General features: G+C 37.8%; 1 protein-coding gene across 1 annotated transcript in view; it reads left to right on the top strand.

Moving 5' to 3' along the window:
• RS1 (retinoschisin 1) overlaps positions 1 to 14251 on the top strand; it is a 43892-nt gene extending 29641 nt beyond the window's left edge. Inside the window, exons 5-7 of the mRNA XM_063444296.1 lie at positions 12323 to 12464; positions 12891 to 13086; positions 13589 to 14251. Coding sequence (XP_063300366.1) covers positions 12323 to 12464; positions 12891 to 13086; positions 13589 to 13741 — 491 coding nt within the window. The 3' untranslated portion in view covers positions 13742 to 14251. The remainder of the gene's footprint in view (positions 1 to 12322; positions 12465 to 12890; positions 13087 to 13588) is intronic.
• Positions 14252 to 17222: the final 2971 nt, after the last annotated feature.

Genomic DNA, 17222 nt, shown 5'->3' with positions numbered 1-17222 from the left:
TAGGAACGGCTCTGCGTCCTGGATTACCCCGTTAAAATTAAAACATTCAAACATTCAAACAAGAAAATAATAAAGTAACGTAACCAAAAAGTCAATGCACTCCGGTCTGATAGTGTCCACTATCTTGCGGTAAGTGTGCAACTGCAATGCCCTTTGTGAGTGAGGGGGTCACCGTGCAGGGGTAGTAGTCCCATAGAGTCCCGTTATGTGTATCTTGCAGTCAACGTCCCGAGTGATCATCTCTCCGGTCCGTGGAGGGGTCACTTTTTAATAAGGTGATGTTTTTACTCGTGGAATCTAGCATGTGCACCACCACCACTCATGGATGCTCTCCATAAAGAAGCAGTGGCTATACCACTTATGGGAGCCGGTCCAGTCTAGCAATACACTAGCTATGCTTAGTATAACTTCTCTTTTTCACCACAAGACAGCAAACTATTGTATCATTTAATGCCAAAGGGCTAACTCACCACATAAAAAGCGATTGGCTCTGAAAGAAGCTACTCGAGCTCACGCTCAAATTGACTTCTTCCAAAAGACCCACTTCCAAAATGTAACTATAGTTCACTTTCCTATAGATTTTCACTTCCTTAGCAATCGTATAAAAAGAGGGGTGTTTTTTTTTTTTTTTTTCCATTTTTCCCTGGTAAATAAAGTGATAGAGAGGGTAGATATCTACAATCCTACACATTAGTTAACATATATGGACCTCACAAAAAACAAGTAAAATTCTTAGAGGAAATCCTGACAATGATTAACATTTCAATGTTTGGGGAAGTTATAATAGGAGTGAATAGCTACTTTTTACTTGATCCAGTTTAGACCTATCTTCAGCTAAAACAATCTTGGCAGACACGCTTATACAGAGATAAACACTAGCCAAAGTACTTAAAGAACTCATGCAACTCCATGACTTTGTGGAACTTTCTCCATACTTCAGGTATCGATTACACATGGTGGTATACAACTCATATTCTAGAATTGCCCTTTTCCATTTCCTTGCTGCACCCAGAGAAAGCCACAATTGCTCCTATAATGCTCCTATAACTCGTACCCTTAGTGAACCCTTTCCCATTCAGGGGACCTGGCTCATGGAGACTCATTTAACGTTTGAGAACCAACCCTGTAATTGTGTAAAACTTACAAGAGGAATTAAATCCCTAGTTAAATCCCTAGTGATGACGTGATGACGCTCACGCCGGGTGGGGAGGGTTTACGATCGGAGATCGGAGATGAGAGGTGAGGAGAGGTTGAGGTCGCCATCACCGCGTGGAGCCGAGATACACTGAGAGACACTGAGAGACGGAGGAGAGATTTCGAACATGCTCGTATGGACACAACATAAGCAGACAATAAGAGCCTGGAAGATGTGGTGAGATTATGTCCTACTGGAGCATATACATCGGATTGCACCAGATTGCACCAGATTGTTTCCCCACTATAGTGTGAGATTAAGACACTTTGACACCAGGGATAATAACGCCAGGGATAATAACGGTCAAACGGTCAAACCACGGCCAAACCACCAAAGCCTTTCAAGAGGATCAGGGTGCAAAGCTACTGGTGCAACGTTGCCCCTAAGGGGCAGGACAACGGGAAAGTTAACAGAAAGTGAACAGACAGGGGGGAAAAAAATAAATAAATAAATAAAAATAAAAGGGGGTTCCCCTTTTTCTCCGCAAAAGTATATCACGGACATCATAATCTCTGGAGGCAAACGAAAAGAGAGGAAGGGGGAGAGGAGAGAGTAAATATTTCTGACTATGTTATAAAGTTACCCCCGATTATAAACTTAGAGGTGTCAACAATTAGGGGACTATTCGCTAAACCTCTATATGTTTTATGAAAATATTGAAAACATTTGAAATATATGAAATATATGCTCCTATTGAAGTGACCTACTGCAGAAACGGAGATATCTCCCTGAGCTCCACTTTAATCTATGCTAATATAGCCACGTTGAAAAGACAAGTTCTTCTTGAAGATATCTTATTAACGCAGAAACGGAGAGATCTCCCTGAGCTCCACTCTAATTTATGCTAATATAGCCACGTTGAAAAGATAAGTTCTTATTGAAGATACCTTATTAACGCTTTAAATTAATTCAAATCAATTTAGCTACTTTGGAAACCAACATACACCAGGACACCACAGGTTAAATTACTATATGTGCTGGGAAATATACGTCCTTATTGAAGAGACCTACTGCAGAGATACAGAGACATAGATATCCTTTTAAGTCTCAAACTAATTCTCTGTATTATATTGACTTTGAAAATATATAAATTCATTGAAGAGACAAAAATACATAGTTCTACTCTAAAAATATATACTCCCAGCGAAGAAATCTACTGAAGAGACTCAGACACATCTTTAACCTCTAAACTATCTTATTCTAATAGTGTCATTTTGAAAACCTCAATATTTTTGGAATCTATATCTACCTATTACGGAGAAATGTCAACTAAAAAAATTCCAGACAAAACCTCAACCAGGTCAGATAAAAAAGGTCAGAAACATGAAAAGAGACTTTCCGCTTTTTTTGTACCACAAGATAACATGGAAGGTGTGGAACAATCCTCTCTGGAACCGTTACATATAGGGGCTTTATCCTCCCCCACTAAGATCTCAGATAAAGGGGATGTTACCCCTATTTTTCTAAAGAAATGTTTGGAAGACATCTCTAATGATATCAAAATGGAGCTGAATAATAAATTTTTAGACTTAAAAACAGATTTAGCCATGATAAATGATCGTATCCAGAAAATAGAAGAAAAGGAAGAGGCTTTAGAATTTCAACTACAAAAAGTAAATGAGATCCAAACTAAGATGACAATGAAACTGAAAGATCTGGAAGATAAAATATGTGATCTAGAAGATAGATCAAGAAGATCGAACTTGAGATTTAGAAATATACCAGAGGAAATATCAGATGCTCAACTACAGGACTTTTTAATAAAATATATTGAATGCCTGGGAATTTCTATTACACAGCAAGACTCTAAGATGTTACGTTACCATCGTCTCTCATATAGAAAACAGAATCAATTATATCCGCGAGAAGTAATTGTGGCGTTCACTACGTATGAATTTAAGATACAGATTCTCCAAGCAGCTAGAAGGACAACGATAATTGATGAAAAATATAAAGACATAAGAGTTCTCACAGATGTCTCTTTTACAACGAGGCAAAGAAGAAACCTATTCTCTATGATTTTCCCAACCCTGAAGAAATACAACTTAAAGTTTAAATGGAACTCGCAATCAGCTTTAATAATTTGCTATAAAGATCTATGGAAGTCCTTCAAGACACCGGAGACTGCCCAAGCCTGGCTTACAGACAATGACATGCAGCCTCCCAATCATCATCTAGTTAATGAGGGGTCATCCCACTAACTTGAGATATTATATAATATTTTCAGTTTTATTAGTCTAGTGTTATCACAGTATTATGCACTTATAGTGATATATTGGCTTTGGATTTTGCACTAGGACTTAAAAGTATTAATTAACTCACTTATTACCAGTAGTAACCTAGACACATTAAGTCAGTTCATAGATAGTGGCTTTAATAATTATGATACAATTAATCTCACACCTATATAATAGAACTAAGTAGAGTTTATCCACAAAACACTCAAGAGGTAAATGGGAAAATTAATAAGTAAAACACCAATCGATTAGGATTAATATAATGTTCTTTAAAAAAGTTAATGATACACGGGTTCGGTTTTTTTTTTGTTTTTTTTTTACGTACTTAAGGATATAAGGGATTGTTGATGACAGTATATAATACTTTTAGTATCTCTGGCTTTTCACTGTGTTTTATGCATAAAATGAAATATGGGCCTAGACCCCTGAATTAGGACTTAGGACCTTTAGGTAAACCACTCTCTATTATTACTAACTACGACACCGTAATGAATTGCACATTCAGTATCTTTAGTTTTTCTTGTTATAATTAATCTCATATGTATAGAGTGGACATATCATTAACTATGACACTGTAATTAATTGCAACATTCAGTATCTTTAGTTTTTCTCGTTACAATTAATCTCATATGTATAGAGTGGACATAGGGAAGATCTGATCCATAAAATTTTCTTTATGATGTTGGGAATAACAATAAGTTATAGACGAAACGATATAGAGAACTATAATGTTTCTTAAAATTAATGCTATATGGGCCTACTATTACAATTTTTTCTTCCCTTCGCTCTCTCTCTTAATAAGATACTCCGAATCTATATACCCCTCCCTGTGGGACTCTATGGGATTCCCAGTATATGGAATACTTTTTTGTATTCCAGGTTTCTATGTAAATATATATGTTTTTATGTTGTTTTGTCAGTCATGTAATCTGTGTAACCGGTCGGACATTTCGCTTATATGGTCAGGGAGCATGAGAAAGAAGATTAGGCTGAAATATGGTTAGAGTTTTAACTATTAATGCTCAAGGTCTCAATTCCCCTATTAAACGAGGCTATTTATATAATACCCTTGTTCAACAACGTATACAAATAGGGTTTATTCAGGAAACCCACTGGATGGCGGAATCGAAGAAACTTTGGTTGTATAAAAGTTATCCTTTGATTTTTTCTGCCTCTATACAAGGGGAAAAAAAATGCGGTGTCTCAATAATTTTTTCCAGAGAAGTTAACTTTGACTGTTGCTTTAATTATTTAGACCCAAACGGGAGGTTTATTATACTGGTTGGTCAATTGAATGGGATAGATTATACTTTGGATAATGTATATTTACCCAATAAGGATCCAATTAAAACATTGCTCAAAATTCTAGATATGGTGGAGCAAGTAAAAAAGGGTATAGTTATGATTGCGGGGGACTTTAACTGTATTTGTGATACTTTAATGGATAAACAATTAGCTAAAAATCAAAAAATAGACAAATCCCTGAAAAGACAGGCAGCATCATTAAATAGAGTGCTAAAGAAAGCAGAATTGTATGACTGTTGGAGACTATTCCATCCTAATGAAAAGAATACGACCCATAGATCCATCCCTCATAATTCATCGGCGAGGATAGACATGATTATGGGTAATCTAAATTTAATCCAGACGATGTCTACAATCTCTATCGTTGAAAATACATGGTCAGACCATGATATGGTAATTGCAGATATGGTGGGAACTCGAAGACCCCCCACGATATGGAGATTGGCAGACTATCTATTAAAGGATAAAACTAATGTAGATCATATAGAGAAACTTATGGATTATTTTATTAAGGAGAATTCATCTGAGGATATATCTAAAGAATGCCTATGGTGCTCCTTTAAAGTTGTCATCAGGGGATACTGGATAAAATTAGCAAGTCATCAAAAAAAGAATGTAGATAAGACTTTGTCAGACCTTTATATAGAATTCTATAACCTCGCTAAAGCTAATAAGCAATCTTTTTCCGAAGGGAGAACATCTGCTATTAAAATATGCCAAGAAAAGATAAACGCACAGCTTAAAATAAGGATAGAACGTAATCTAAAAAAACTTAATATTAGTTATTACTACAAGAGTAATCACGCTGACTCAATGTTAACTAACAAATTAAAGAAAAAAAGGGCTGAACATAAAATATCCAAATTGGGAGATGGTAAAAACTTTGTCTACAAACCAGACGAAATAGCTAAGAAATTTAGGTCATTCTACGAGAATTTATACAATTTGAATAAGTCACCTGATATGGATGGGATCGAGAAATATTTGGAAAAATCTAATCTGATGAAAGTGTCCCCTGAGCAAAAATTGAGACTTAACGGGACTATATCTCAGAATGAAGTTGAATTAGCTATTGAAAAGCTGGTTAACAGGAAAGCTCCAGGTCCGGATGGGTATACGAATTTGTTCTATAAGGTCTTTAAAAAACAACTTCTCCCTCTATTAACGAACACCTTTAATGAACTGGCGACTAAGGGATCTGCTTCTGTAGATCTATTAAGGGCTCATATCAATTTTAAAACAAGGTAAAATCTCATATGAAGTGAGCAATTATCGCCCTATTTCGTTGGTCAATGTTGACATTAAACTTTATGCCGCAATTTTAGCGGATCGTTTAAAAACAGTATTGCCATCACTTATCCACCAGGACAGGATAGGATTCATGCTAGGTAGGCACTCATTTAACAATACGCGTAGGGTCCTGAATTTGTTGGACTGGGCGCAGGCTGAGGGAACCCCCCTCCTGACCCTGTCGGTGGATGCAGAAAAAGCCTTCGACAGGGTCGGGTGGGGGTTCCTGAGGAGAACTCTTTCTCAATTTGGTTTTGAGGGGCGGTTTATGGATGCAGTTGGGGCTATATATTCGAACCCGTCGTCCCGCATAGTAACCCGTGATATCTGTTCAGAATGGTTCAGTATAAATAATGGGACAAGGCAGGGGTGTCCTCTTTCCCCCCTTCTATATGTATTATCGATAGAGCCTTTAGCGAATAATATTAGACAAAATAAGGAGATTAGAGGAATGGGTCCAAGCAATGATGAATGGAAAATATGTCTGTACGCAGATGATATCCTAATTTCTATAACAGAGCCTCACGTTTCGCTCCCATACCTAATGCAAGAATTTGACAATTATAGTACTGTCTCAAATTATAGTCTGAATATGAATAAAACAATAGCTCTGTCTACTAATATACAAAGGGATAATTTAACAATGTTAAAGAAAGAGTTTGATTTTAAATGGACAAAAAAAGAGTTTCCTTATCTTGGGGTGATTATATCTTCAGATACAAAAAGGACTATGGAAACTAATTTTTTGAAATTGTTAAAAGAAACTAACGCTCTACTAAAAGAATGGAGAGTACATGAAATCTCCTGGTGGGGAAGGATCAACACTATTAAAGCCTATATAATCCCGAAATGGGCTTACCTCTTTGGGATGCTCCCACTTTCGATATCTACTCATTGGTTAACCATGTTACAAATATATATATATATTTTTTTTTTATGTCATATTTGTCCTGTCTTTTGTATTAAAAAATCTTAATAAAAACGATTTAAAAAATAAAAATAAAATAAATCCCTAGTTTGACTTGACTATGGACCTGACTGTGCCTATTCCCACATGTTGGTTAGCGCATAAGGCATGATCATAAAACATGCATCCTGCTAAAAGAGAAAATGCATTGGGCCTATGTAGAACTTAACCAAAAACTCACCAGGCAACCTTTGCTAACAAGAAGAAAACTTCTAAAACAACACTCAGGGAAATATTAAAGCTTTGGAGTGATATACAGGCTTTGGAAATTGCTAAAACTAGTTTAATGCTCCTCAAATTCAAACAGCCACATTTTAGTCTAGGTAATAAACCAAGAGCACTATTAGCAGCCAGCCTGAAAAAGAGAACTCTAAACTGGTCTAAATGGTTATATTAAGTACATATTAACCCTTTATCGGTGGCAATACATAGATTTAAAAATATATATATTTTCTTTTATTTTTTAATTAAGTTTGGTTTTGTGGTATGAGGTTTTCATTTGTAAAATATTTTTTTAACTTTTTTTATTTCTGGCGTGCAGGGGTTAACAGACAATCATATAATAACATGACGGCATATACATATAAGTGAAGCATAGTTGATGGAACATAAAACGCTAGGTATACTGCACTTTTAAAGAAATATAATAAGGCAAAGAAAAGAAAGAAGACATCAATAAACTGCAATCTTTAAGTTTGGATTCCAATATTGTTGAATGGGTAAGGCAGTGGCTGAGTGACAAGCAACAGAGGGTTGTAGTCAGTGAAGTACAGGGAGTGCAGAATTATTAGGCAAGTTGTATTTTTGAGGATTAATTTTATTATTGAACAACAACCATGTTCTCAATGAACCCAAAAAACTCATTAATATCAAAGCTGAATATTTTTGGAAGTAGTTTTTAGTTTGTTTTAGTTATAGCTATTTTAGGGGGATATCTGTGTGTGCAGGTGACTATTACTGTGCATAATTATTAGGCAACTTAACAAAAAACAAATATATACCCATTTCAATTATTTATTTTTACCAGTGAAACCAATATAACATCTCAACATTCACAAATATACATTTCTGACATTCAAAAACATAACAAAAACAAATCAGTGACCAATATAGCCACCTTTCTTTGCAAGGACACTCAAAAGCCTGCCATCCATGGATTCTGTCAGTGTTTTGATCTGTTCACCATCAACATTGCGTGCAGCAGCAACCACAGCCTCCCAGACACTGTTCAGAGAGGTGTACTGTTTTCCTTCCTTGTAAATCTTACATTTGATGATGGACCACAGGTTCTCAATGGGGTTCGGATCAGGTGAACAAGGAGGCCATGTCATTAGATTTTCTTCTTTTATACCCTTTCTTGCCAGCCACGCTGTGGAGTACTTGGACGCGTGTGATGGAGCATTGTCCTGCATGAAAATCATGTTTTTCTTGAAGGATGCAGACTTCTTCCTGTACCACTGCTTGAAGAAGGTGTCTTCCAGAAACTGGCAGTAGGACTGGGAGTTGAGCTTGACTCCATCCTCAACCCGAAAAGGCCCCACAAGCTCATCTTTGATGATACCAGCCAAAACCAGTACTCCACCTCCACCTTGCTGGCGTCTGAGTCGGACTGGAGCTCTCTGCCCTTTACCAATCCATCCATCTGGCCCATCAAGACTCACTCTCATTTCATCAGTCCATAAAACCTTAGAAAAATCAGTCTTGAGATATTTCTTGGCCCAGTCTTGACGTTTCAGCTTGTGTGTCTTGTTCAGTGGTGGTCGTCTTTCAGCCATTCTTACCTTGGCCATGTCTCTGAGTATTGCACACCTTGTGCTTTTGGGCACTTCAGTGATGTTGCAGCTCTGAAATATGGCCAAACTGGTGGCAAGTGGCATCTTGGCAGCTGCACGCTTGACTTTTCTCAGTTCATGGGCAGTTATTTTGCACCTTGGTTTCTCCACACGCTTCTTGCGACCCTGTTGACTATTTTGAATGAAACGCTTGATTGTTCGATGATCACGCTTCAGAAGCTTTGCAATTTTAAGAGTGCTGCATCCCTCTGCAAGATATCTCACTATTTTTTACTTTTCTGAGCCTGTCAAGTCCTTCTTTTGACCCATTTTGCCAAAGGAAAGGAAGTTGCCTAATAATTATGCACACCTGATATAGGGTGTTGATATCATTAGACCACACCCCTTCTCATTACAGAGATGCACATCACCTAATATGCTTAATTGGTAGTAGGCTTTCGAGCCTATACAGCTTGGAGTAAGACAACATGCATAAAGAGGATGATGTGGTCAAAATACTCATTTGCCTAATAATTCTGCACTCCCTGTATATTTGAAGCATGGGTTTGTCACCAGTGGGGTATCTCAGGGATCTGTACTTGGACCCATTCTCTTTAATATATTTATTAGTGATATTGCAGAAGGTCTTGATGGTAAGATATGTCTATTTGCTGATGATACTAAGATATGTAGCAGGGTTGATGTTCCAGGAGGGATAAGCCAAATGGCAAATGATTTAGGTAAACTAGAAAAATGGTCAGAGATGTGGCAACTGAAATTTAATGTGGATAAGTGCAAGATAATGCAACTTGGATGTAAAAACCCAAGGACAGAGTACATAATATTTGATAGAGTCCTAACCTAGAGATCTGAGGAAAGTGATTTAGGCATAATTATTTCTGATGACTTAAAGGTAGGCAGACAATGTAATAGAGCAGCAGGAAATGCTAGCAGAATGCTTGGTTGTATAGGGAGAGGTATTAGCAGTAGAAAGACGGAAGTGCTCATGCCATTGTACACAACACTAGTGAGACCTCACTTGGAGTATTGTACACAGTACTGGAGAATGTATCTCCAGAAGGATATTGATACTTTAGAGAGAGTTCAGAGTTCATGGATTGCAGGATAAAAGGTTAAAGGAACTTAACATGTATAGCTTGGAGGAAAGACGAGACAGGGGGGATATGATAGAAACATTTAAATACATAAAGGGAATCAACACAGTAAAGGAGGAGACTATATTCAAAAGAAGAAAAACTACCACAACAGTCTTAAATTAGAGGGACAAAGGTCTAAAAATAATATCAGGAAGTATTACTTTACTGAGAGGGTAGTGGATGCATGGAATAGCCTTCCAGCTGAAGTGGTAAAGGTTAACACAGTAAAGGAGTTTAAGCATGCGTGGGATAGGCATAAGGCTATCCTAACCTATCATTAAAATTATAAACTGGTCATTTCTTTGTCAGTGGACAAACTTTCAAAATCAGCAGGGTATCAAATACTTTTTCCCCTCACTGTAAGTAAATAAGTAAGTGGAAGGCACGGAGATCACTGGTAGGGAAAGTACCTCCAGGAGGCCCCTTGGGCAGGCTAGCCTTGAGTCCAAAATACATGAAACATAAGAGTCTTCCTTAGCGTTGAATGCTGGGACACCACATCTGAGAGAGAATGCAACTGCTCGGCTGTGAGTAACTTAGAATCAAGCCTTGGTGCCCACATGAGGGTAGGTGTACAGTTGCCGAAAAGTAGTTCTACTGGAATCTTCTTGATGGCTTCGAGACCCTGTTTGGCTTATGGTGCAGGATTTTTGCTTTGAGGCATTCAGCACATCTCTAATGTTTCCTCTTCCGAGTGAAGGGTAGTTCCGTTAAAGCCCCAAGCCCAGGAGAGTGGTTGTGGGTAGTGGGGAACCAGGGAGGCAGACATGTATCTGAGGGTTGTGACTTCTTCTTCTTTGGCTGTTTCGGGCAGAGTGATGGCATTCTGTCTGACAGCTGCAGACGCAGTACACTGGACTTCCGCAGGTGAGTGTTGTGATGCTTTGCCGTCTTGTCTCCTTTGACTTGACATTGCTTACTGTACAACTTCAACCAGAATTGGGCAAAGATTGCATAGAGCTGTGCCCAACTGGTCTCCAGCAGGCCCTGTGTGTTGGTGCAACGTGCGATGTCCATAATGTTGACAGGAGCGGTATTGCAGATCTTGTGCAGTTGAGACGTTAATAAGGTCACAGCCCCTCCAGGATTAGGTAAGTAGAGCCGAGTAGCAGGTGCCGGGATTTCCCTCACTGGTGGTGGGGGGGGGATATTTGCCTTTCCGTCGTCCGCAAGAACAGTCGCAATACCACTGGGGAGATCGGCCACTTCTCCCTCGCCTGCATCCTTAGGTAGGCTGCAGAGGCTTATAAAGTGTGAACTGCTCGTCTAAAAGCTTCAGATGTCAGCTTTGCTTTGTGTATGTTGTCCCTAGCACATGAGGCATAGTTTATTCAAGCACGTAGCAGTACTAATTTGCAAGATTAGGAGTATTTGCACGGTGCTCACTCCATGTGCTGCCATTCAATACGGCAGTCAGGCCCCGCCCCCGAGGTTTTTATTTTTAGAAATATTGAGTACTATGGTATATCATGATTTATGGTATTTACAAAATGTTAAAGATGTTTTGTTTAATTTATTATATATTCTGGTCTCAATAAGGGATCCAAAGACCTTAAATTGAGGATTAGGCACTTCCACCCAGTGGAATTGTGAAATGCATGACATGTGAGCTGCAATAAAATAGCTCCTTAAATATAAAACAGGAATAAAGTATGGATCTCTGCCTTCACCTCTCAAGCACTTCTTTCAATCTTGACAGCCATGTAATTCTTGACTTGAGACATAGAACAGAGAATCTTTGGAAGAAGAGCATCAAGTCTGACATTCCCGGAGAGACATACACAGGGAAGGCACATTTGCTCATCCATACACCATCTCAGGAGAGCTGCAGCCACAAACATAGATGCACCTGTATTGCTTCCTTCAAGAGTCTTGCAGGGGTGTCCGCATGTCAGGCCAAGAAACAACCCATATTGTTAACAAACACAATTAACTGCTTCTGGCTGGATGTCTTTAACATAATTTCACAGAGTGTTAATGATGCTGGGGAATGGTTGGCTGGACTTTATATATTTGGTAGTCCTTTCCAATGATTGCTCCTTATTGGCTTGTGATCCATGTGGAGCTGGAGATGATCTTGAGGGAGGCACCTCCATTTAGGCCAGAGGTGTTCTTGTTTCACAGTACATCTCTTTCACTAAAAATCCTTGGTCCATCATCTCTTAAAGGTGTCCAAATCATTTATCAGAGTCTTCTGGAAATTAGGGGAGATTCCTTCTCTCAAAACGTAGACAGCATAGAAGATATGAGATAGACTAATGCTATGATGGATTCTCTGTATGTGAATGGGCACATAATGCCAGGATTTGCTTGCTTTATTTGATGAGAAATGTTATCTACTTTTTATGATCTTTGTAAGCAAATTATTAATTAATAAAGAATATAAAAATGTTTTTTAGAATGTCCATATCATAAAGCTGTTGGTTTTGAATCTGGAGCCATAAGTGCAGAGCAGTTAACATCTGCTAGCCAGGACCAGTATTCAGGATGGTACTCATCATGGACTCCCAACAAAGCAAGGCTTAATGGACAAGGCTTTGGGTAAGTTAATTCATTCTTTGCCATGGAATGAGAATGTCAAAGAATGTTCTTAATAGAAAAAGCACTGCATTTTTTTTAAGCTCACAGCATATTTCTTTATAGATGACCATAAAAATTTTTAACCTTATAAAATGCATTGCTAATTTGAAAAAAGAAAAAGAAACAAACAAAAAATAACTCTAATCTGGAGCTTATAAACTGTACAAGAGATAGACAGACCTGGAAATGGGCTGCCTCGTAGATATAGGTCAAAATAGTAATTGTATGTTGCAGTTTTCTATGCACTTATGCTATATACAGATTCTCATTGGTATATTATTTACTTCCAGCAAAAAGTATTTTTATTATTATTATTATATGCAAGATCTTCTGATCTTTATTACACACAATTGCAATTTTGTCTTTTTTTTTTTTAAATGCCAATAGATGTGCATGGCTAGCTAAAATCCAAGACAATGGACAATGGCTACAGATAGACCTGAGAGATGTGAAGGTTATTTCTGGCATTATGACACAAGGAAGATGTGACATAGATGAGTGGACGACAAAATACAGTGTTCAATATCGATTGGATGAGACTTTAAATTGGGTTTACTATAAAGATCAAACAGGAAATAATCGGGTAAGCGACATATAACAATTATTTCAGACTATATGCATGATTAAGGATATTGATTCTAATAAAAGTAGATGTGTAAAACCTGTGTTAACCTATATAACACCAACACACACAATAACAATTACAAACCTTTTTTTATGTTGGAGGTCAACATTTCTATATATTTGTTTTACAATTGGGACACTCATTAGAATTTACTGGGTTATATAATCTAATTATATACCCATTGCGTAAATTATGTTCAATATGAGTGACATTTTGGGGAAGATGATAATCCCAGTGGTCACATCTGCAAAGAAGATAGTCTCATCGGTGACAGAGTAAATAATTTCAAGGGAAGGGGTATACAAATCATATGTTCAACTCGGCAATTTGTTGGGAAACAAATATTCAATTTAACCAAGATAAGATACTTTCTACATTTAAATGGATATGTTTAATGATGGTGTATGTAGTGGTAAACTTTTTCTCGTCACATGATAACTAGGATTTTTTTTTATTCTAGGTATTTTATGGAAACTCAGATCGCTCTTCAACAGTGCAAAACTTCTTACGCCCTCCTATAATAGCACGTTACATAAGGATAATTCCACTGGGTTGGCATGTCCGCATAGCCATAAGAATGGAATTGCTTGAGTGTATGAGCAAATGTGCTTAACAATCAGAAAATTGTAAATTACCATACACAGAATATGTAACAAACTTCCTAGTGTACATCTAGGTATACAAATGTATTCTAATAACTAATTTTTGATCAAGAAAAGTCATAAAAGTAGTTTTAAAACCCTTTATAGCTAAACATATTAGAGCTGCAACATATACACAAAATGTATGTGATTATATTTTTTAACACAGTATCTTGCATTTAAGAAGTTTTAAATGGTATATGTTTGTGGACAGATTTTGTTGTGATTAAAAGCTACCATATAAAAAAAAAAGTTTTGTTTTAACTGTAAACAGTGTGCGTAAAGTTCATTTGAAGACAAGGAATGTTTAATGGATTTACTTTTCAAATTGTTTCCAATTTTTAAAACACCAACATTTTGAATAACAGACATAGCAAATAACTAAATGGAAAATACAATATACAATTTTCAGGTCACAGTTGGCTTAGTATTTTTCAATCAGGTACTCAAACAAATCTTTTAGCCGGTAAACCACACATTTTTTTAGCCAGTAAACCACACAGATCTTTTGCTTCTCACTTAACATTTTTTTAGTTTTTTGTAAGATGACAAGCGATGGCAAAAAAAACAAAAAACCTCTGGATGGTATATGTTTTGTGTATTAGTGTACAAGAGGACTGGGAGTCTAGACAGCGATCTTAGATGTCCCATCTGGAAGCTGCTGAAGCCACTCTCGCAACTTGGGGGGTCACAGTCCCAAGTGCTCCTATCACCACTGCCTTCACTTTCCACCTCCTTTTTTGCAATTCTTTCATTTCTTGTTATTTGTCCACCTTCTCATGTTCCTTCTTCCTGATATTATAGCCACTGGGCATTGTCCCATCTACCACCACTGCAGTCTTCTGCTCCTTGTCAACCACCACAATGTCAGGGTGGTTGGCTATTAGTAGCTTGGCTGTCTTGATCTAAAAGTCCAACAGCATCAGCCCTCTCATTGTCAACTACCCTTTATGGTATCTCCCATCTTGACTTAGGCAGGTCCAGCCCATATTCTTTATATTATTAGGAATTATATAGCACCAACTAATTCCACAGCGCTTTACAATATTATAAAGGTGGAAATTTAACAATAACTGAGACGATTACAAAATGTTACAAGAACAATAAGTTGACGAGGACCCTGCTCAAACAAGCTTAGTCTAGAGGTGTTTATATATATATATATATATATATATATATATATATATATATGTATGTGAAGGTGGATGTGGCAATACCCAGTGACTACACTGCGTGCAGAATTATTAGGCAAATGAGTATTTTGACCACATCATCCTCTTTATGCATGTTGTCTTACTCCAAGCTGTATAGGCTCGAAAGCCTACTACCAATTAAGCATATTAGGTGATGTGCATCTCTGTAATGAGAAGGGGTGTGGTCTAATGAGATCAACACCCTATATCAGGTGTGCATAATTATTAGGCAACCTCCTTTCCTTTGGCAAAATGGGTCAAAAGAAGGACTTGACAGGTTCAGAAAAGTTTAAAATAGTGAGATATCTTGCAGAGGGATGCAGCACTCTTAAAATTGCAAAGCTTCTGAAGCGTGATCATCGAACAATCAAGCGTTTCATTCAAAATAGTCAACAGGGTCGCAAGAAGCGTGTGGAGAAACCAAGGCGCAAAATAACTGCCCATGAACTGAGAAAAGTCAAGCGTGCAGCTGCCAAGATGCCACTTGCCACCAGTTTGGCCATATTTCAGAGCTGCAACATCACTGGAGTGCCCGAAAGCACAAGGTGTGCAATACTCAGAGACATGGCCAAGGTAAGAAAGGCTGAAAGACGACCACCACTGAACAAGACACACAAGCTGAAACGTCAAGACTGGGCCAAGAAATATCTCAAGACTGATTTTTCTAAGGTTTTATGGACTGATGAAATGAGAGTGAGTCTTGATGGGCCAGATGGATGGATTGGTAAAGGGCAGAGAGCTCCAGTCTGACTCAGACGCCAGCAAGGTGGAGGTGGAGTACTGGTTTGGGCTGGTATCATCAAAGATGAGCTTATGGGGCCTTTTCGAGTTGAGGATGGAGTCAAGCTCAACTCCCAGTTTCTGGAAGACACCTTCTTCAAGCAGTGGTACAGGAAGAAGTCTGCATTCTTCAAGAAAAACATGATTTTCATGAACGACAATGCTCCATCACACGCGTCCAAGTACTCCACAGCGTGGCTGGCAAGAAAGGGTATAAAAGAAGAAAATCCAATGACATGGCCTCCTTGTTCACCTGATCTGAACCCCATTGAGAACCTGTGGTCCATCATCAAATGTGAGATTTACAAGGAGGGAAAACAGTACACCTCTCTGAACAGTGTCTGGGAGGCTGTGGTTGCTGCTGCACGCAATGTTGATGGTGAACAGATCAAAACACTGACAGAATCCATGGATGGCAGGCTTTTGAGTGTCCTTGCAAAGAAAGGTGGCTATATTGGTCACGGATTTATTTTTGTTATGTTTTTGAATGTCAGAAATGTATATTTGTGAATGTTGAGATGTTATATTGGTTTCACTGGTAAAAATAAATAATTGAAATGGGTATATATTTGTTTTTTGTTAAGTTGCCTAATAATTATGCACAGTAATAGTCACCTGCACACACAGATATCCCCCTAAAATAGCTATAACTAAAAACAAACTAAAAACTACTTCCAAAAATATTCAGCTTTGATATTAATGAGTTTTTTGGGTTCATTGAGAACATGGTTGTTGTTCAATAATAAAATTAATCCTCAAAAATACAACTTGCCTAATAATTCTGCACTCCCTGTATAACATTAGGAAGTAGGAACGTGAGAAGGTGAAGAAATACCAAGGACTGGAAGAAGAACTAGAAAGGATGTGGAAGGTGAAGGATGTGTGATAGGAGCACCTGGGGCTTTGACTCCCAAGTTGGGGGAGTGGCTTCAACATATTCCAGGTGGGACATCGGAGATCGCTGTCCTGAAGAGTTCAGTTCTAGGAACAGCTAAGATACTGCACAGAACCCTCAAACTCCCAGGCCTCTGGTAGAGGACCAGAGAATGAGGATAAACATACCACCCAGGAGGGATATATTTATATATGAGAGTAGAGATTGTGGCCGTATTAGTCCAGTGATGCAGATGTAAAACAGTTAAAATGTATATCTTGTAATACCTTTTTATTGGACTAACATAAGATATTTACGACCCTCTGTGAGAATGGTGTCTATTTTCTATCAAATCTGTGACTTATCTGCACTTATGTCTCACTCAGCTTTGAAATCTATGTGTCGTCTTTGCTCAAAAATGCTTTAGACTTCAGAAAGGGAGGTTCTCTTGAAAGCTTGTCATTCCAAAATTCTGTTAGTCCAATAAAAAAAAAAGAAGTTATTTGTAATACTCTCAGGAGAAAATTTATTTGGAACGCAACTGCAGATGAAATAATAAATTTGATATACTTCAATGAGAAATTCTTAATTAGCAGTAAGTAGTAT

Source organism: Pelobates fuscus, chromosome 1, assembly GCF_036172605.1.
Source record: "Pelobates fuscus isolate aPelFus1 chromosome 1, aPelFus1.pri, whole genome shotgun sequence".
NCBI classification, from domain to species: Eukaryota; Metazoa; Chordata; class Amphibia; order Anura; family Pelobatidae; genus Pelobates; species Pelobates fuscus.
The sequence above is the reverse complement of the archived record's forward strand: the minus strand, read 5'-3'. Positions and strand labels throughout refer to the sequence as shown.